General features: G+C 35.3%; 1 protein-coding gene across 5 annotated transcripts in view; it reads right to left on the bottom strand.

The window, feature by feature from the left end:
* Window positions 1–22365, bottom strand: part of LOC127067950 (protein sprint-like) — a 138566-nt gene that overhangs the window by 30070 nt on the left and 86131 nt on the right. Inside the window, exon 1 of one of the 5 annotated variants that reach the window (XM_051003435.1) lies at window positions 20255–22192. The exons of 3 other annotated variants lie outside the window; for them this stretch is intronic. In XM_051003435.1, coding sequence (XP_050859392.1) covers window positions 20255–20313 — 59 coding nt within the window. In that variant the 5' untranslated portion in view covers window positions 20314–22192. Of the gene's footprint in view, window positions 1–4607; window positions 5804–20254; window positions 22193–22365 lie in introns of those variants that run through there. One more of the 5 variants, XM_051003434.1, reaches the window with a different exon arrangement.

The raw sequence follows: 22365 nt of genomic DNA, 5'->3' as shown, positions 1-22365 counted from the left end.
TGAGTTTATCATCGTCGTTTTCCTTTTCCGCGTTCGTGTTTTAAACGTCGCCGATAACATAATAATACGTACCGACGATTCATACGTCATGAAAATATCTGCTAAAACGAGTTTAGAAGCCAACCACCATTCATCTCCTCTTTTTTTGTCATTGATCGTTCACGCGTGTTACTTTGTATCATTTTAATTATCCCTCGCGACGTCTCGTGTCATATGTAATCTCTTTAAGAAAAAAAAAAAAAAAAAAAAAAAAAAAAAAAAAAAAAAAAAAAAAAAAAAAAAGAAAAGAGAGAAAACGTCAAACCACTTATTGGTATTTCACTAAAAACGCGTGGGAAAAATAATGATTGATCGATCGAATGAATTATTCCGAGATATTGTGATACTTAAATAAATCTAGATAAATAGGTATATAATGAATGATTGTAAGAAATTATTTTCAATAATAATACATACACTGAATAAAAGATTTACAATGGATTTAAATAAATGATCTAATTTTTGTTTTGTTTTAAAATTCAATAAGGGATTTCGTTCAGCGATATTTAACAATATTTATAATCCCTGATATTCTCTTAATATAATTCTCCCTCTGATTACTCCAATAAAATCGGGAAAAAAAATACTTAAGTAAAAGCGGTAGGTACGTGTCGTAATATCCCGTTTATTGGGCTTTTCTTCGGTGGAGCACGAACGACTGTAAAAATTTTGATCGTATAGGCCGGTTCCAAAGATTTTCAACGGTCTTGTAATAGGATCCTAGGCGCCATTAGAACCTTCTTTTTCGAGGGTCAACCGTAACAGAAAGAAAGAAAAAAAAAAAAAAAACAAAAAGTATAGAACGAATAGGAAAGGCAATAGCAGTAGCGCTATGGTTGGCAAATATTCCAAAGGACGGGACTGTTCATTGAGAGTCTGCGAGATATCAAGGTCCTGGGAAAGGATGCTGAGTGTAAAAACGAGAAGCGGAAGGGACAAGAAACGAGCTCGAGGAACGCAGACTTATTACCGATCTGTGGATCGTTATTGAGAGAGACCATGAGAGTGCCTAGATAAAAAACGAACAGGATATTGGTTCGAATGAAAAAGAAAGAGAGGCGAGACAAGACATATACTGATCGTGCGATATGATGGAAAGTGCGTACTTCTTGAAATTTTCTATCTCTGCTTATTTCCTATAACGCCTCGATTTCTCTACCAGCAAAAAAACAGAAACCTAGGAATATTGATCGATCAACTGTACGAAATAGCCCGTATTTAAATAAGATATATATATATATATATACACATATACATATACGTACACACATTTATAAGACAGTAAAGAAAGTACGATTAGAACGAGTAATTAATGTTGTAACGCTCGCATTATTTCAGCGTAATGTTCGGGAACGTTAATTGTTTTCTAATGACGTGATAATTAAGAGGAAATATCTTAAGAGAAGATTAAAATTATACATATGTATGCAGAATATTTCGGTAGCTGTCGTAATTTCTAAAGCCAGGTTTCGTTGCGTACGAACGACGAAGGGAATAAAATAAACAGTAATTTCGCGAACCACAAAGGCGAAAACATTTGAATTCAGCAACGGTAGCGACGACGACGGTAGAAACGGCTGACGGACTCGGCGATTATCCCTCAACGCAACCGGCACTCACGGCCGTCGGGAAAGATGCTATTCAAAATTTAGCGAATGACGGTTGCTGAATTAGAAACTGAACTCACGACTCGCGTTTTCAGCGAGACGGTTCTCATTTCCCCGTTAATTTTGATATCGGATATTATATCTGTTAAGTTTTATTTTATTTTTGAATAAAAAAAGATAAAGAAAGAGAAAGAAATGTGAAAAAGTGCAAACGTTTCGTTAGAAAGAAAACGTTTCGCTAGAAAATGAAATAAATTTGCATTACTCTTTCTCTCTTTCTCTCTGATTCTTTTTCCGTTTCTTTAAATTAGAATAAAATTTACGGTACGATTACGGCGTCGAATAATTTATATCGCGTTAAACGTTTATTACGAAGAACGCAACGCTTCGAAAAACAACTGGCTGAGAGAAAATCTCAAGAGAGGTTTGCGATAGCGAACTATACGTTCGATCTTCTTTCTCTTCGACGACGAAGAAATCAGGTCAGCTCATCTGCTTCTAATATACTCTGATCTCGGATGAAAGACATAGATAGGTAATTATCTAACGTGGAATCGTTCAACGAGAATCTCACACAGTGTGGTCTAATACACCGTCACTTTGCGGTAACTGGTGCAGACTCACGATTATCGACCTTCATGAAGCCGCAATTCCCTGGTCAGTCGATGTGATTGGTCGTCACGATAATTCGATTAACCCTAACGAATCGAATCGGAGAACAGAGTCGGAGCATGGAGACGAAACTATATATTTTTTCTGTATTAACGTATTCCTATCTCTTTTTTTACACGGTTCAAAGAACTGAAAATTTACTTGAAATTTATCGTTATAATAAACTATGAAATTACTTATATAGAGAGTTATTTTAGTTTTCGTTTTTTTTTTTTTTCATTTCAATATTATCAAGAACCTTGATCCAATTCACGATGCAATCTATTATCGATTTCCCTTTCGAACTTTATTTTTAAACTATTGCGAAAATAATACCATCATTATATGTATATTAATATTCTTACAAATAAAACACACTATCGCGAGCCTTTATAATGAACAGCAGCTGCACTTTCCACGAGTTGTTTGACAATCAGCTGCACGCGAGTGAGGTTAGTTGCGCAACACGTATGTATCAACGAATCGTCCGTGAACCTTCATCTTGAACGCCGACGAATATCAAGAGAAAACAATTCCATTCGTCGTCACGAGATAGATGAAAGAAGAAGGTAGAAAGTGAATAAATATGAATTTAAACAAACGTTCTAACGAAATAACAATTGTTCCATACAACGGATCATGCATCGACAAATTTCTGAAATAAAAGAAGAAAATAAACGAGAAAAGATTTGAAATCGCATAACAGAGAAAAACAAAATTAACGAAGACTTGAAGATTGAAATTTTTTTTTTTTTTAAGACGCTCTCTTATCGTTACCTATACGATGCGTTCTTATCGATGCACGGTGCAATGCATTTGAAGAAGTCTACATCACTGGCTCGTACTGAGTACCTACTATCACTCGCGACTCAACGAGGGAAAGCTTGACGGTGCAACGTACTCGTTGGTGTTCGACTACGTGCTCACCATAAAGTTAGCTCGTAAGGACTAGCGTTACGAGAGAAAAAGAGATTAAGAAACAGAGCGAGAGACAGAGAATTGCGATCCACTTAAAAGAACGTTCTCAAGCACGAAGTACTATTCGATCGAAGAAACCACGAAGAAAAAGAAGAGGAAGACACTTGCCGAAGGACTTTCAATGTCTTTCCACTTCGTTTCATCTAATCGTATTTAGCCGAGTGGAACCTCGATTATCGGTTATCTCTCAACGAAATTTCACCATGCATTTCTATCTCTTTCTCTCTTTTTACACTTTTTCTTTCGGACCATTCGATAACATTTCATGAAATAAATGGTCTAAGGATAATCGATTCGAGGTATTACAGAGTCTACGTAATGCCTATATAAGATAAAACAAAATTAAAAGAAAATTACCTAGAAATATAAAGAAATAAAAACAGAAGACGAAGAAGAAGAAAAAGAACGGGAAAGATAGAGAGACGAGGTGAATTTTAATCGCGTTGGGTGCAACGAGATATAAATGAGAATACGGAGAACATTTGTGATAAAAGATAAACGACGAGCATGCGGCAGTTTTCGAACTTTTCATTTGTAACTTTCGTGCCACGTATCTCGCCATTTTCACACGCAGTGCGCTGCTCCAGCTCGATATTTCCGATATGTATTTACGCAGCAGACCAGGATGGAGAGGAGAAAAATATACGTTCCCCGTTTAAGGTTGAGTGACCTCGAAAGAAAGAAAGAAAGAAAGAAAAAAAGAAAAAAGAAGAAATAAAAAAAGGGGATAAAAAGACCGCTCATACCGTCGATCTCTTCGAATTCCTACTATTGAACGTCCTACTATCGAACTCTAAAAATATATCTCCATATCGTTTATCAAAGAGAATTTCTTCCTATCTTTCTTTCTTTCTCCTTCCAAAGAAGACACTTCGCGACATCGCGAGATATATTCATCGAACAAACTTCGATAAGACATCCACGGAAGTAGAGACAACTTCGATGAACCAGATAGAAACGGATGACTCATGGAAATCCAACAAATCTCTCTCTCGACGATACGCACTTCAAATATACTAACCGGCGTCGTTTCGATACCAAAGACTCTACATTCCAAACTCGCTATGGGAAGAAAAAAGGGGATATCGATCTCTTTGTTAAGACCGTAAACGAACTTTTTGTTTCTCTTAAAAACGAACAAAGCACAAAACATTGCAAGAATTTTTTTTCCGAAAATAAAAAACGAAAGTAAGAAATCATTACCGACGTCTAAACTTCAAAATTCACGATCGTACGAGTAAGAGCCTTTTCTTTTCTCGTTTATCAATCAAATACATCATCCATCCACCAAGAAGACAGTGCAAGTACAAAAACAAACGAACAAACAATAACCTGAGCCGGATTTAGCATGAAAGAATGCACGAGAAATATTTTAAAACAGGGACTGTCCTGCTTCCTCTTCGTTATTACACTCTCGATATCGCGAGCTCGTGTACGATAGAAGTTAGACGTGAGTAAAAGAGATATAGAGCAAACGTTCCAATAGAATAGATGAAGGCGTCGTGACGCCGGTCGCCGACGCACTGCGGGGCGTCGCGACGTCACGTAACGCGCACGAGAACGCGACTACCGGTCGAGAACGATAGAACCGAACAGAGTGCCTTCTTCTCCCCTTTCTTCGCTGCTCCGCGCTCCACTAAAGCGGAGGGGAGCTGGAAAGGTGCAGAAAGAGGGGGGACCGGCAAGCGCACGCGCAACACCAACCACTATTTCATTCTACATAGATTCTCTCTATCCTTCTCTCGCCTGTGAAAGAAAGAGAAAGAGAGAGAAAGAGTAAAAACATAGAAAAGAATCCATCAATCTTCTAATTTCTAACACATTTTTTAAGATCTACTGCGTCTAATTAAAATTTTTCATAATTATATTAATTTATCACTTAAGTAGGTATGAATCTCAAGGAGTGCCGATATAATTACAGAATATTTTATTGATTATTTGAAAGTCTTAAGAGGAATTATTAATATATATTTAAGATTCATACCTACGTTGATTAATTACACGATCTTTCAGAATTAAAAAAATGTCTATGTAACATATTAGAGATACAAATATCGGGTTTTAATATATTTAATAAATTATTTCACTCGATCGTAGAATTTCTTAATTATAGGAATAAATGTTTTATTATGAGGGTTGAATTATATTCTACGAATGTCACGTAGTCATTGTTGAACATTGTCGTTAAAGAAAAGTACCTAACTAACCATTTCCATGTTTGCGTCATTAACGTAGAAGACATCGGTCTTAGGACGAACTGGTTCCTCGAATGGTAGATGGAGAAAAGAGGATTTCATTCGTTCGACGAGCTACCGTGTACTAGGACAGAAGAAAAGTCAATGGCTGTTCATCGAGTTCTTGCCAAGGTGATGTGCTCCAATAAAATTCGAGCGTGATCGCGAGAAAGGCTTTTTCGTTCGAGATGAAACTATTTCAAGAATTGACTCTTCTTCCGTTGGACGAATATTTGTTATTGGATTGAGCGTGATAAAATTAATTGAACGAAGATACATCTTGTTTTTTTCTATTCGAATTGTTTAATTTCTCAGTTTAAACGTACTTCGTTTAAATGTTTAAGAAAATGTTTGAAATATTAAGGTTTTAAAGTTAACACTCAAAAATTAAAATTTTTTTATATTTATAATTTTATATATTCGAATCATTTCGAAATATAATGAACAATTAATTTTAACTGATCAAACATAACGGAAAATGTGTTAAAAAAATTCTTTGTCCTGGAGTCGCAAGATATGCTTGTAATTTATTATTTTTTATGCAAGATAAGATTGCAATGGAAAAAAAGAAAAACAAAAGAAAATACAACAAAATTAACAATCTATGAAAAAGACTATGGAATGCTGATGGTGCGATCCCTCAGCGAATTCCAGGCGTATTATAGCCAATTAAATGTTTCTCTATGCGGAATTAAATGGTTTCCAGTGAAATACGTTCGAGTAATTCCATGTATCTTGGATCGAGCACCTGCTTGTTATATATTACCCTTTACACGCCTAAGAACATCGATACGAATTACGATAACAATAACTTATACCTTAGCTATTGTCAATTCTATTTTACATACACAGAAACACATGAGATTTATTAGTCTCACTGAAATAGAAAATTCGTGAAATAAATATAACAATAACAATAACAACAACAATAATAATAATAATAATAATAATAATAATAATAGTTTTGAAAAAGAAGGACGATCCGATTCAAAGAAAACAACACACGAAAAGCCGGTCGGGCAATTAACAAAAACAAGATCGACGAAACGTCCCTGTAATTACAGTCGTTAGGAAAGAAACTCGTTTCTCAAGATCGCGCCTTCCACTATTTCTCGCGAGCGATCTAGGAAATGGCTGAGCGAGATGAAATAAAAAAAAATTAGGTCAATACGATCGTGATTCTTGTTGGTCGAATAGGACGATCGGTCGTTCGTGATGTTACTGGACATTGTCTCGACGGTGAACCGATCGAGGATCCTTCGATCGTTGCTACGTTTCAACATTATGATAACTTTACGAGAATCGTTCATTCTCAAGACGTCAAACGATATATCGACGAGTTTCTTCGACCTTTTCGAGTATCAAAATCGAAATGTCTTTTCTAGTATCCTTTACCATTATGTTTTATTTTATAAAGAAAATTACGAGGGTAGAAACATATTTTATTATTTATCCAGTGGCAATATCGACGTACATTGATTATCGCGCGTCACCGATAATACATATTCAACCTTATGTATTATACATGACTGTGTATATGTAGTATGTATGTACAACGTATATTTTCTCTTTAATGGTACCCACGGGTTAAGTCTATATATGGAAGAGTTGGAAAATACAGCGTACAACAGCTGGCAGGAAGCGATTCCGCCATTGGAGGCCGTAGAGAAGAATACCTACGATCGAAAGACCCGCGTGAAATTAAATTCCTCACGAGAGTGTGTAAACGAGTATAGCGTAGATGCCCGCCAAATAAATGCGTGCTTATCACGTGGCCAACTTTTAATTATTTCCTTTTCTTTTTTCTTTTTTTAATGTTTTAGCGTGATCGTTAACAAAAACAATTCATTAGCGATCTAATAATATTTAATTATTAACGATTAATATTTTACATCAGAGACATGGAAACTTTTCATCGAAGGAGAAATGATTCTCTTATTACTACTATTCGATTCTTCACACTCGAACGTATACATTTTCATCTCTTATTATGTTAATGATTTCGAATGTTATAACCCAGATGAGCAATACATCCTTAAATCTTTCATCTGTAAACATAACAATATAATTGCATAAATATAACACACAGCAAATCTTGGAGAATGTTATATGATGGATTGTGTTATATGGCGGAATGTTATTGGAGAATGTATATATGGTGGGAGCAACGAGAGAAAAAAGAAGAAAAAGTGGTTATAAGGGGTAATTGGTATAATTTATATAAAAAATAGGCAACATCCGTTGTACAAATGTGTAGCAAGATATTTGAATTCACGTCAACTGTCAAATCATGTTGTTACACCAGTTCTCGTCCAATTTCTACGAACAGGTTTTTAGCTTAATTTTCCCATACGAAAAATGACAACTGTAATAAGGTAAGTTACACTATTGTATCTGTGATAAACTGACAACTACAAGTATAAGACACTAATTTTACACAAGAACAAAAAGCTAGATTAAACTTAGATTAATTAAATTAGGGACTAGCAAATAAGACTGAATTATATTTTAATACATTTTATATATATATAAATATATATATATATTTTTTGTTATAGGAGTGTATACATATGTTAACGTTACCAGATGTATGTGTGTTAAAAAAAGAAGTTGCCTGGTGACTAAAGTTAAGCAATATTGAGCATAGTTAGCATTTGGATAGAGGAGGACTGTCTGAGAACACCATGTGTTGTTGGCACCTTTTTACATTAATTTTTTATTCGTTAAATTTTTTGCTTTGACGGCAAATAGTGAAAGGAAATAAAAATTAAAAAATTTTTATAAAAGATTTTCAAGGACTAGAATCTTGAAGTTTAAAATTATCACTTTTTGGATAACTCAACTGTAAAAATATTAAACATATCAGAAATTAGAAAACATATGACATATCATACGTGCAATGGAAAAGATAAAAATTGTGTAGGAATATTTAAAATAATACTAATCATTAATATGAGACGAAGTTCTCGATTATTAACTTTTTTCCTGACTTGAAGCTTCGTTGGATCGTAAAAGATCGTAAAAGATAGTAAAATTGTATCTATATTTTTTTATATATATACACGAAACACACACAGATGAAGATGAAGGCTATAATAATAATAATATGAAGTAATTAATGTGAATATTATATGTATGTGTATATATATATATATATGCATATATAACGTAGCGCAAAACTATACTTCAATTAGTCAATCATTCGCACGTTTCTAATCATCCTTTTGTGTAATGTTATTTCTCTCATTCCCGTTTTTTCTCTTTATTTCTGCTACATTCTTTTTCTTTCTTTTTTAACTCGCACGCGATCCTTATTACGATCCTCCTCTCAGGCTCATTTAGTCCTTTACGATTACCAGTTCGGAGTTTCATGCGTGTTGCACATCTTGCATCACTGCCAGCAATAAAGACTCACCTCTTTAAGGAAGTAGTAATAAGAGCGAAATGGAAGTATAGTAAAGGAGAAAAAGGAAGGACAACAGACTCTTTTTTCGAGCTTGAAGCGAACCAGTCGATAAAGCGTATCTCTCCCCTTTTATCTTTATCACGAGACACCTTTCTTTACTGTTCCAACGGAAAAGACGTAAGGAATCGTTTGAAACAACATGGAAAAAGTGTCCATGTGCGAGAAAGAGAAAAGAGAGAGAAAGAGGGAGAAAGAAAAAAAGAACCTTTGAGCAGTAAAATCCTCGTGGTCGGTCCACAAATCTTTTCCGCTAGTTTTCTTCTCTTTTCTTTCCCTTTACAGGAAACCCTTCACGTTCCCTTTTACAACTTTACTCCTAATCCAGTACAGCCAGTACTTCGAAACGTTAAGAATGTCCTATGTACCTACTACTTTCTAGCACGAGAAGATCATTTCCCGAGAATTGAGAAAACAAAATGAGACAAAATAGGTTCTCTTTCGTTTCTTTTTGAATATTTTTACGTTTCATGTTAATTTATATATCGTATTAATCTATAGAATGAAACAGCTTACATAACTTATTTGCTATCTTGAAGTACCTACCATAAAAAAAAGATTAACAAATCGTCAATTAAAGAGGAGGAGTGAAAATTGCGGCTTATCGCAAAACCGGTGACCATAGTACTTATTGAGAATTTAAGAGGGATTGGACTCAGGTGTTCAAGGAAAAATGTTAGACGCTCTAACTTCTTACCCAAAACTTTTTAAGGTTTCCTAAAATTTTCTTTGGAGAGATTCTACTTCTCGTATACGGTCAAAATATTAAGCACAGGTGAAGGCCCCTTTCGCAGAGGGACTTCATAAGAGAATAAATTTTGAGGATTTAGTCCCTTGTGTCTCCAGTATATCTTCTCTGTCTCTCTCTCTCCTTTTTTTCTTTATCTATCATGAAAGTGTATGTGTGCGTGTGTGTATGAAGAGGGGTTGGGTGTGTGTGGGTAAAAAAGTAAGAGAAGAGACAGGCGAATGAACGTTTAATCGTACGAAACGCGGGAAAAACTTTCGAAGGAGTCACAGTGGGAACTCGCCCAGAAAGATACGTCTTTTAATGAATAAGTTTTTTAATGGCTATGAGAAAAGTTTCTTCGAATCATTTTATAAGGTTAAGTCGTAACTATTTCGTTCTATTTGACGGAACAAAAATAATGAAAATTAAAAAGAATAAATAAATAGAATAAAATAACATATAAAAAATTACAGTTTTTTATTAGTGTAAAATTATTGGTGTCATTACACATTTATATGATTTATAAAACTGTCGTTTCACAAATATTAAAAATAAACTGTCTTACGACAGTTTTTATCTCCATGATATTCTTTTCACTTTTCTTCGTGTACTCCGGTAAATATACTCTTATCAAGCCAATCTATCTATAAATATTCCTAACTAAAAACAGAAGAATCGATACTTCGATGGTTGGTAAGTTGATGAAGATTTTTACCCGGTGCGTGGTCCAGTGGCAACGGTCCAAGGGGTCGTAAAGAGATCATGGAAAACCCAGTCCGTCGCTAGCAAGTTTTTCCACATGTACCCTCCGTCCCTTTTTTGCTCGGTGGCGCGTGATAGCACCCAGAGGGACAACGGAGAGGCTGCGAGAGGAAAAAAGAGAGATATAGCTACAGAGGGAATCGTGCTTCGCGAGAACTGTTCGCCTGTTAAGTAATCATCTCTGTTTGTCTTTGCTTTACCTCACATGTGTATCCTACCCCATTGTCTTTATATTCTTGTATTTATATTAAAACGGATGAGTGTGTATGTGTGTGTGTGTGTGTGTCGGATTATCATGCGCCGTCGAGCGTCGAATCAACATAGGTAGGTATCTTCTCTTTTTAACTCCCCTGCTTCTACGCATAATACTCTAACGCAATGACGTTCGAATTTATTTGACAAAAAGAAGAGAAGAAGAAAACTAAAAGATTGAGAAATAAAATTACATTGATAATTTAAAATAGTAAGATCTTTCCAACAGTAAAAGCTATAAATTCGCTTTTATGGTTAACGGTACAACTTTTGTACAAACTATAGGTTGAGTCGAAAGTTCCTAAGCGATTTTTGAAAATCAATTATTCTTTTTCGAGACTATTTAGGTACGCAGTTAGGATTAGTAATTTTACGATTTGAAAAAAAGTTAGCCTAAAAAATCTCGAAAAAGAGTAATTGATTTGTATAATCTCGTAGGAACTTTTGAATCTCCCTGTACAATTTCGATCGATGAAAATGATCATTACGACTCAAGTAGTTACCGAAGATTGAGAAAGCGAGGCATATTACGAGGTCTCTACACGAGCGACTTCGATTTCTACTCCGAAGCGTGATAAAGGAAATCGTTCACGGTGAATCTTAACACCGATTGACGCCAATCATGCGCCAATTAAGGTTCGTTTTCTCCTTCTTATTAGGTTCAATGACTCTTTCGAATCATTTGCTTTCTCCGGAAAAAAGGAATTCACAAAAATTTCTTCCTCTATTCGAACTATTACCCTTCTATTATTTTCCCGACGAATGATGCTCTCATCCTTTCAGATCAAAATTTATTGGTAAAAGAAAGTGCCGTGAATAGAAAAATCGGTAGATAACCCGTCTATGGGGAAAAAGAGATAGTACTAGATCCACTATATTTGTCTACTTCTATCCGTGAAACCATTTGTTACCTGTCACGCGAATCATACTCTACCGACTCTCCTGATAATTCTCTTTCTCTCTTTCTCTCTCTCTTTCTCGCTTCGGGAGATATTTCATCAAGACTATCTTCCGCCATAGCATCTAACGTGTTTCGTCCATGTCGGAAATCGATGTTCGTTCGATCGAAAATAAATCCGACCAGAAGAAAATATCTTCGGAAAAGAGCTGGATATTCGAATTCGAAAATCGCAATCATGTCACGTAGGAAACGTCGAGGGCAGACCTTTGATTTCTTCGACGATTGCTTCTTCAACCGACAAATTTTCTCCCCTGCATGATTCGTTCCACCTTTCATTTTTTTTTCTCTTTGTCTTTCTTTCAAAGACGAGATGCCACTCCTTACTCATTGTCGGAAGAAGGCTCTACAGTTCCCACGAACGAAGAATTTTTAATTGTCTCTCTGCTCTGTTCTGTCCTACTCTACTTTTTCTCTCTTTATCACTGAATCTTGAAATCTAAAGGATTTCGACCAATGTCCCTTAACAATTAGGACGTTTAATAAATTTAATAAGAAGCGTTTAATAAGAAATAACATTTAGACGAATAAAATGCAACAAATCAACTTGTTTATTTTACATTATTTGAAAACAAATAATAATAAAATAATAGGGTTTCATAAATCCGATTAATTGTACCATATATATTTATCATAATTTTAATGGAATCGAACAAATAAATAAATAAATAAATGGAACACCTTGTATACATTATCATAACGTTTATCCTCATTATTATTATTATATACTTTATTATCGTACACACTAATGCGCGATTTCTCGCGTGGATATGTGATGAAATGATTAGATAAAAAAAAGAGAAAGTATTTGCAGATTTTCCCTTCTAATAATTTTTATCGCGGACGAGAAAACTTTTCGCCCGTAGAACTCGTTTGAGAGTAAATTAGAAAAAGAAATGTGTTGGATCATTGCCGAGTCTTCCGAGTAAGTTTCCTCTTCGAGAGGCAGATTTTAGGATGATCTTATGCGCGCGAGTGGAACCAACATCGAAAGGGATGCGAGAGACTCGTGGCGGACCACGTTTTGGAATAATTTAATTAGCGAGCGTACGAAGTGAAGTGCCAGGTCTTATCCCGTGGGTTTAATAGCGAGCTCTTGGCCGTGTCTAACTTGGATACACCAGGGACCTCATGCCCTCTCCCCCTTTCATTCCACCTCCGCTCCTTCTACCTCTACTCCTTCCACATCGTATCTATTGTATACCGCGAGCTTGCAAGCTCCGTTGAAAATGCAGGGCTCGACGCAACCAAAGCGAAATCGTGCAAACGACGGAAACACCCTCCGTTCTCACGACCTTTATCACGGAGGATGCCGTTTGATACGTTAATTATGCATTGGATCCTCTGAATACGGGGCTGTGTCGAAAGGATTAAACGTTTAGCACGTCTACTCGTTGAAATACGGTGGTTAAACTCGAAATTGAGAGGAATGCCCGTTTTTCTCTACCGGTTTACCAAACGTTAAGAGATTTTGTTCGATCGATATCAAATATATCTGAAACGTTTATAAGATGATAAAGAAATGAAAAAATTGAAAAACGAGGAAAAATTGACTTTTCGATCTTCTCTTTACTTCGAAGTGTGTACAATACATTTTTTTCGTGTACAGAAGAAAGAAAAAAGAAAAGAGAGAGCAGAAACACGTAATTTATCGTTTCTTGATCGTTACGTCTCGAGTAGAGAATTAAAAATGGTTTGAGTGGATGATGGTGGTGCGTCAAAGAACACTCTGAAAGGAAAACTTTTAATTAAAAAGTAAGCATCGGCGTTGAAAAGAAAGAGAAAGAAAGAAAGAGAGAGAGAGAGAGAGAGAGAGAGAGAGAGAGAGAGAGCGCATGGTGAGTCTTGAGCAATTTGTGGTGATATAAAAGTTCCTCCTTGGTCCTCTCAGAATCGGCAATAGAAACGACGGGGTGTTCTCCTTTTCTACGAGTTGCGACCCCTCGTATTCGTCTTCGTCCTCGTAGCAGTCCGTGGTAACGGGAAACCCAAAAAAAGGCGACTATCGACATTAAGGTCCTAGGACGATATATCCGTGCTCTTAAATATATAAAAAGAAAAAAAAAGAAATCAAATTCTCTTTGAACTCGAACGATCATTTTCCATCGTCAAAGTTGTTGTTATTGTTGTCGATTTATTAAAAGAAATAAAAACGTCGATGAGAAGATTCGAGTTTGATTGGAGACCTCGATACGATTGAAACTTCGTAATACAATCTTCTTTGACTTGCTCGAATTTACAAGAAGAACCTGGTTATTACGTTACCTTTCCTAAAGTGAAAAGACACGATGCTTCGAGAAAGCATAAGAAAGTTAGGTCGATTTTATTACATTACTTCTACTATGTATATAAAAGAAGAGAATGGGAACAAAGAATCGTAATGCAAAGAAGTATCACGATGATATACGAATGAAAGACTAATCGATTATACGAAGTCACACTATAAAAATTAGTTTAACGAAAATTCATAATACATTTTTTGACATTAGCTCATATCAAGCAATTCGTCAAAATTATAGATTTTTAATTTCTTCTCTTTTATAACTATCAAAATTATAATTGTTAGAGTAATGGTAGGTAATTAAAAATCATTTTTCTTTATTTATTATTAAATATCTTTATATATATTAAGTATCTTATATTCTTTAATTATTATTAAATATTTATTATTATAAATTTAAATTATATTAATAAAAGTAATAACGAATATATAAAGTGGGTATATATTTTTTCCTTTTAAAATAATTGTTAAATTAACAGCTGAGATAGGGATAGAAACAGAGAGACCGAGAGAGAGGGAGAGAGAGAGAGAACATTGGAAAGGGGGAAAGAGGAGGCGTGACCGCGAAACATAGGCATGCACGATGCCCTCGTCACGTTTAGCTGCCATCAGCCACTTCTGATCTCGGATTGCTCAGTGCCTAATTAAACCGCACTACCAGCTATCCCTTGGTCACTGAGAATCGTTTCACGAAGGGTAGAAAAGCAATAAAGGGTAGTACCGATCGAAAAGAGTACGAAGGGGTCGTCTCTTCGAATCAGTGCAAAAACCTACAGAGAACCTCGCTTTTCTCGATTCTATTTTCATCATACTCGTTATTATGAATATCAAAAGAAGCTATGAAGTTTACTTTACATTACGAGTCAGTATACAGGTTAATTCTATATTAAGAGCCAGTTGAATATCTTCTTTGTTAGAAATAATAGAGAAAAAATTTATTAAGAAAACTTTCATGATTTCATACGTTAAATATCTTAAAAGTAAGAAGAAATAAAACCCTTCCGCTTAAACTGAAAGATTAAAGATTTTTAATTTTTCTTATAGAATATTAGATATTTTATTGGATTGTCTTGAAAAAATTATTAAACAAATATAATCTAATAATAAAATTATTAAACAAGTATATATATAATTATTAAGTTGAGAATTAACAAGATATTAGCGTGTATAATTATATGACTGACAGTACATACTTTCAAATGTAAACAATTTTAAGAGGCTATGAAAAAACGAAAAACATACAATAAAAAGATCTTACGATAAATTTGATTGCTGTCTTATTAAAACTGTTCATTGAAAAATTTGTAATCTAAAATTAATTTATAATAACAACAACAAAAAATACTTACTTAACCGAATAAATATTCAAAGTATCCACCGTTATCTTATATGCACAATCGACATCTTATAGACATATTTCTTTGTGCGATTTGTAACATTTCACGTGTTATTTAATCAAAGATATTTATAATTTTCGCTTGTAATTCTTTTAAATTTCTAAATGTTTGATATTTTTTTATTTTTTACAAATTCCTACAAAAAAAAAATCTAAAGATATTAGATCAGGTGATTTAGGTTGCGTCTGGGTTGCTACTTATATCTAATATGTAGTAATCTTGGTTAGCAACGATTACATAATCATAATCGTAGTTTCACGATGTTCAATATTACTATTTCCATCTACATATGTAACATACTTCACATGTCAAAACCTTGTCGAAAATTAATATTTATCTCGTTAATTGTTGACTTTAGATCTATATTTGTTTAATAATTTTTTAAAGATAATTGATAAAGATACATAATTAATTAAAAAAATATAGGATATACTATAAGAAAAAAAAAAAAACTAGAAATTATTAAATTTCTGATTTAACCAAAAATTGGACGTTTTATTTAATATTTTTAACATATTTAACATAATTTTGAAATTATCAAACGTTCCTTACCATTTTTGTTTTTATTGTTTTTAACAAAAGAGATATTCAACTGACCTTTAATTTATAATCAACCTATATATATATATATATATATACACAGCAATTTATCTAACACAAGCATTTGAAATGTTTCCGTTTCTTTTTTCTGATACAAATGAATCTTAAAGGAAGACATTTTTTAATCAAAAGCGAACGATGTTCTAATCGACACATACTTTTGTTCCGAGATTTTGAGATTATAATATAATTTTTTAGACAAATTGACATATTTTTATTCGTACGAAAAGACATAATTTAACAATATGAATTTGTTAATCGTTCAAACGAACTTAAACAAGAAAAAATTACTTTCTGTAAAAAACGAAAAAATCAAATAAAATCATTTTGTCCTAAAACATTTATTTAAAAAGACGAACAAATGATTTCGATTAATTTCGATATAATACATCATTCATTACGGTACAATAATACGTACAATATAACGGTGCAAAGAAATAATTCATTAAGCGTATTGGAAAATAAATTGAAGTTAATGGGAATTATTGTTGTTGGACGAATCCACATTTCCGTGGATGCAATATAGGAAGAAACGTTATTTGATTTAGATGTTATCACAAACGAATGTAAGATCGAAGTATCAAAATAAACCTACAAAGTATAACGTCGTTAAGTGCGTACATACGTATACGTACATACTCTAATCGAATTTCTATGACTTACCGAGCTACGTCTATTTGTTCGACCTTTCGTTCTTTCGTTCTATTTCTCAAGGCAATACAGTCGTTATTAAGAAACGTGTACCTTTTTCATCCGATCTTTTCCGTCTCGACGAGCGATTATTATAGTTCGATAAAAGTGTACACGATTCCTTCTCCCCTTCCTCTTTTCCTTAGAGAAGAAAAAATAACATGTACGGGGGCGATGACAATATCGAGAAACGAGTTGCCGAGAATTCGATCGACAATGCGAGCATGACTGGACGTCTGAGAAAGGAAGAAGGATCAAAGGAGGAATTTATATATCATCAATAAATTCTTTCGAAATAAATTCGCGATTGTTTCATTAGCGATTTTCCTTTAATCCCCTCCCTCACTCTCTCCATGTCGCGATAAGCAAATTTTGTCCGACGGTTTTACGTCGTCGGGTTAACGTCAGACAGGCTCATATATCGTTATAGAAACATATATTATAATAGATTGTCATTTTTATTTGGATCTTTTCGACAAGGTTTTGACATTAATAATTCCAATCGATTCCTTAAATCATCGGACGGAGCAATATCGATGCTTTCGTGAGAAAGGTCGATCGATTCGGAGGAACGTGACCGGTAAGTTTGATATCGTCGAAGGTAGAAAAGAAAGGTAGGAGAGAAAGAATTTATATCGACGATAAATTCCTTTTCGCTTTCATTAGTGGCCTTGTCGGACGTATACGTGTAAGGTATATATGTATGTATATATATACAGGGTGTTTCACCTAACTCAGCTCGAGTATCTGCTCGAAATATCCTCAATTGCTTCTGATGATACGACGAAATATCGAAGGAAAAAATTGCTCGATCTAAACGAGAATGGTAAATATTAATTCATCTGTTAAGATAAATGTTTTGTATCTAAACGTCCAAAATTTAGATTTTGTGTCTAAAGATCAATAAATTTGTAGCGTCGAATTCGATCTTTTGTAAGCTTTCGATACTTTAATAATAAAGATATGATGACTTCTTTAAAAAAGAAAAAAAATGTCGACGATAATAAAATCTCGAAAAAACAATCTTTATTGCAAACCACTAGCTTAAAGGAAACTTTACCACGATATTATCCGTGACATCGTCTACTTGGGATCATATGACTTCGTTCTACTTTATATTTATTTCGTATCGTAAAAATCAACGAAGATATTTCAAATGTTCGAGTGAAACACCCTGTATGTAATATGTACACGCTACTACCTGTCGCTAGGGCTCACAGGAAGGGAGGACACAGGACGGAAAAGAAAGATTTAACGCGACGTCCTACGTCCTTTTTCTTCGTTGTCGAGCGTGCGAGTGCGTGATCACGACGATATCGTCGATCGAGCTTAATTAAAGGGGATCAAATCCTTCCCTACCCCTTCGCCGCTCTTTACTCGACCCTGTTAACCCTTTGCAAGACCGATGAGAGAACAGTTTCAGGAGCGAGAGTGTCGTCTCTCCTCGCATTACGAATGATTTATTTATATTAAGCTCGACGATTTACGATCAACTAACTCCGGTGATTATTAAACGTTGATATATAACACGTTGGATACGCAACAATTTTCGTTAATGTCATTTATGATACTGCAAAACTTTCTACGTGAACCGAGACGAATAAAATGATAATTTATCAGATAAGATCAAGAAGGTTGGTTTCCCTTAGTAGGGGAAACATATATTATGTGCCTTGTGTTGGATCCTCCAGTGAAAGTTATAAAAAGCCTATGAAAGTAGGTTACGACGCAATATTGACATTCGGTGGAATACAAAGGAAGCATGGGGTGGCTTTCTAATAACTTTGAACGACTATGCAATCTTCGTGGGATAAAAGGAAGAGAAAAAATCTCGAATGATTTTTGACGAGATCATCCGTAAAGAGCACGTGTTTGTTTGCACGATAATATTAAGAGGAAAGGGAGTGTGTAGTCTTTTACGCCTGGATGATCGTATATCTTCTTGCGATAAATCACAGATCACTGTTATGAACACTCGGGCTTCGCGCACGTAAGTACATATTCACTTATGTACGAATGTTGTGCATATACAAGAATATACACACGCGCGCGAGAAAGATCGTAATCAAGGAAATCGAGAAGAGATTCTCCTTATGGATTTATCCCACGTTGATCCGAATCTCTTATCTATTGATTTATTAACGACTTCTAACTCCTAATTAAATCTAGATATCCTGTTTCGTACGTTGTCTTTCCATGACACGGGTATCAAGTTAGGTATCTGAAATTTTCACAGAACGTGAAAGTTTCTTAAGAGAAGTAAGTGTTTTTAGACGTTTGTGATTTATGCTTGACAAAATCAAAAATGTTCATAGCGTGATACAATCTCGTCTATCGGTATTCACATGAAACGATTCTCGATTGTCGCATGACAAAAAGCTCTCGCAAATCTCTCTCGCTCTATCGATTTATCTCTCTCTCTCTCTCTCTCTCTCTCTCTCTCTCACACACCATTCTAGCACGAATTGAAACGCGACGGATACAGAAAACGCTGCGTTCGCAGGTTGGATTCCGGTCCAACCGTTCGTGGAACACACGTTCAAATTTATTCCAAGTCACGAGCAGCACGTCATATCGAACGATCGAGAGCGTCTAACCTCTTTATCTTTCTCACTCGCTCGTTCGTTTTCCTCTTTTATTTATCTTCCTCTTTCTCACTTTCTTTTCTTCTCATGTCTTTCTTAATATCTTTCGGTACCGAGATTTCCTTGTCCGGACGAACGAATTTAATAATCCCCTAAATGGGAGAGCGCGGCTCGGCTTCAGCGCTAACTTCAATTCGTGCTTTAAATATGCAACGAACGATTTCTGAATACTAAATCCTCGATGAACTCGAAGCAAACCCTATGAATACATCTTCTTCCCCCTTTTGTTTCTTCTTCCATCTCCCCGACTACTTTTCCCTCTCAATTTTCGAAACGTATCTGAAGAACGAGAAAGAAAAACGGTAGAAGACAGATTATCTCGAAAATTAATCGTCGAAAATTAAAATCAACCTCGCAATTAATTTCTTGCGAACGTATTATTAGAAGTAGGTACGCGTTAATTATAAAGCGTTGTTATTATTATCTTAAAGGAATAAGAACGTCGGTGTTCATTTTCCAGTGGGACGTCGACAACGACGGTGAGTGGGCGAGGCAGAGGATAGAACGATGACGAGGCGTATCCTCGAGGAAGGAAAGTTCTCTTTCGAATCAATTACTCCACTGAAAATCTTTTCGCGACGTGTAACGGGCACACGGGCACAGTTTTCTTCGCTTAATATATGTATATATTGTTGCAAGCCGGCCTAGAGGAATTTGGAGCGAACTCGGAGAAGATAGGCCATTTTTAGGTATCGAGAGAATTTGACATGTAACAATGGGTTGCTGCCCGTCTTCGAAGGGAACTCGGCATGAGAGAACGTGACTTGCGAACGTTCCGGAATATTTCTAAAGAGAGCTTGTGAAGCTGCTAATTGTACGTAAGTTGTTCTTTATTGTTATTAAAATTTGTTTACGTTCAAATACGTGGTTGCAAGTATATCGTGTATATATAAATTCAAAATAAAGACAAAAAAGAGCGGAAAAAGATTTGCTACTTCGAAAAGGAAAAACGATGTATCGAACTCACCGAATGATGTGCTGATTGGTCGACTGCAGCAGTATCGTAGTGTACTTGGTGATCAGCATCTTTTCAGAGAGTCATCCGAAAATAAAGGTTCTCTTCTCGTCGTCTACTATTCTTCTATTCTTACGAAGAGACACACAGACGGATGTACACAGACGTATACTCTTTTAGTACTGTTAATGCGAGAAACTAGCGTTGTGAAGAGAGCGAGATCAGAACGAAAGAAAGAGAAAGAACGAATGCGCGTGTCCGCTCTTGGTCTCTCTTTCTCTCTTTCTCTCCTCTCTCGCTCTCTTTCTCTACCCTCTCGCTCTCTTTATCTCTCTTTAGCCGCACACTTGGCTTCGTATAAATCCGAGCCCAGTGCGACTCGTCCTGTGAAAATCAAGCAAAAGACGCGAAATAGCGGCGATGGTAGTCGCGAGAAGGAACAGCCGCGCGTGTAGATGCCGCGAAAATTCTTACGGCTAAATTTAGAGCTCATATCTCGCCGTGAGCGGCAAAGAGCGTTTCTCGTACATATAAAAGCCTTCGTGGGTCTACCAACGCCACTTTGACTTCGTTTCTATCCTTTTCTTCCTTTTCTCCTTCTCTTCTTCTTCTTCTTCTTCTTCTTCTTCTTCCTCCTCTTCTCCTTCTTCTGCTCTTCTCAGCAAACGACAACGATTCTCATGGTTCTTCGAGAATACGACGAACGGCATCGTCTTCTACGGGAAGAGACGAAAGACGTCTTCCTCCTCCTCCGCCTCTTATTTTCCTCTTCTCTTTCAACTCTCAGAAAGTCTGATGTCTTGCCTCTCGATCTTCTTGACGCTGGTCAGGGAGTGTCATCGGCTTTCGAACTTTCGAACGATCAAAGGATTCGATGTTGGATGTGTTTATTTACGAGCTTTTGCCACGACGAAAGTCCTTCTCAACTTAATCTTCTCCATGTCTTTTACTACCTACGCCGACGACGATGCTACTGTCCGATATACGAAGAACGACGCTGTTGTTAAACCAATGTATTTTGCTTGTTTATGGATATGTATATGTGTGCGTGTGCGTGTGCGTGCATGTTCAGAGACGTGACCCAACTCTCATCCGTGATCTCTTCTCACACGATAGGAACGTCCTTCTGTTATGTGAGATTTAAAAAAAGAAATACTTTTCGATATATAGACGTATATGTGCATAAACTTCGCATAATAAATTTAACAAAATAAATATAAAACACGCGTCGGATTAAAATAAATAATTATATAAACGGTTTGAAACGAATGAATGGATAAAAATATTATATAAAGAGCCGATTAATTCATAATTCTTTAAACGTTTCTAAACTCGTTCCTCTAATCTTCTCTATAATATTATTCAGTAATATATTTCTAATCATTACATAAATATCAACTATTTATATTCCTATTCGTAAACTTTCCCTTACTTTTCATTAATCCAGAAGGCTTTGGCGAATCGAGCATAAATCAACGAATATACGAAATCCTCGTCGCGCTTTCCATGATCTTTCGATACGACCCACGCGTAATCTCGATTTCGTGCGATTCGATTCTAATCCTCGGTACTCGGTGCAGATTAATGCCGGATAGATCGACCACGAGGTGTGGGCAGATATTATAATTAACGAAGCACGTGGGGTACCAGTCTGTTGCGCCCGTTACACGACCGTTTTAATATTTTATGTCAGCGTTAATAAGCGCAAGTAATTCGAGTAGGAAGGGAACGTGTACGTACGTACGTACATATATATATACTTATGTACATGGATATACAAAGCGCGATACGAGTTCGTTCGAGAGAAGAGATTTATACGATCGACGTAGCTCGATCGTAAAACAAATATGTACGGAATGGTTTTATGGATCGCGACGAAATATGATCGTAGAAAAATTAAAACGAACTTCGAACGTGAATATTTTTAATGGTTCATACTTAAGCACGAGAGAATTTATTTAAAAGAAAAGAAAGACAAATTAATAAAATTAAGAGAAACTATATATACATACATACATATATATATATATATATATATATATATATATATATATATATATATGGTATTTAATAAAAAATTTTTATTCTTGCTTTTTAATTGAAAACTGATTATATATAGAACA

This window comes from Vespula vulgaris, chromosome 12, assembly GCF_905475345.1.
Source record: "Vespula vulgaris chromosome 12, iyVesVulg1.1, whole genome shotgun sequence".
In the NCBI taxonomy this organism is placed as follows: domain Eukaryota; kingdom Metazoa; phylum Arthropoda; class Insecta; order Hymenoptera; family Vespidae; genus Vespula; species Vespula vulgaris.
This window is presented reverse-complemented; position numbering and strand designations above follow the sequence as displayed.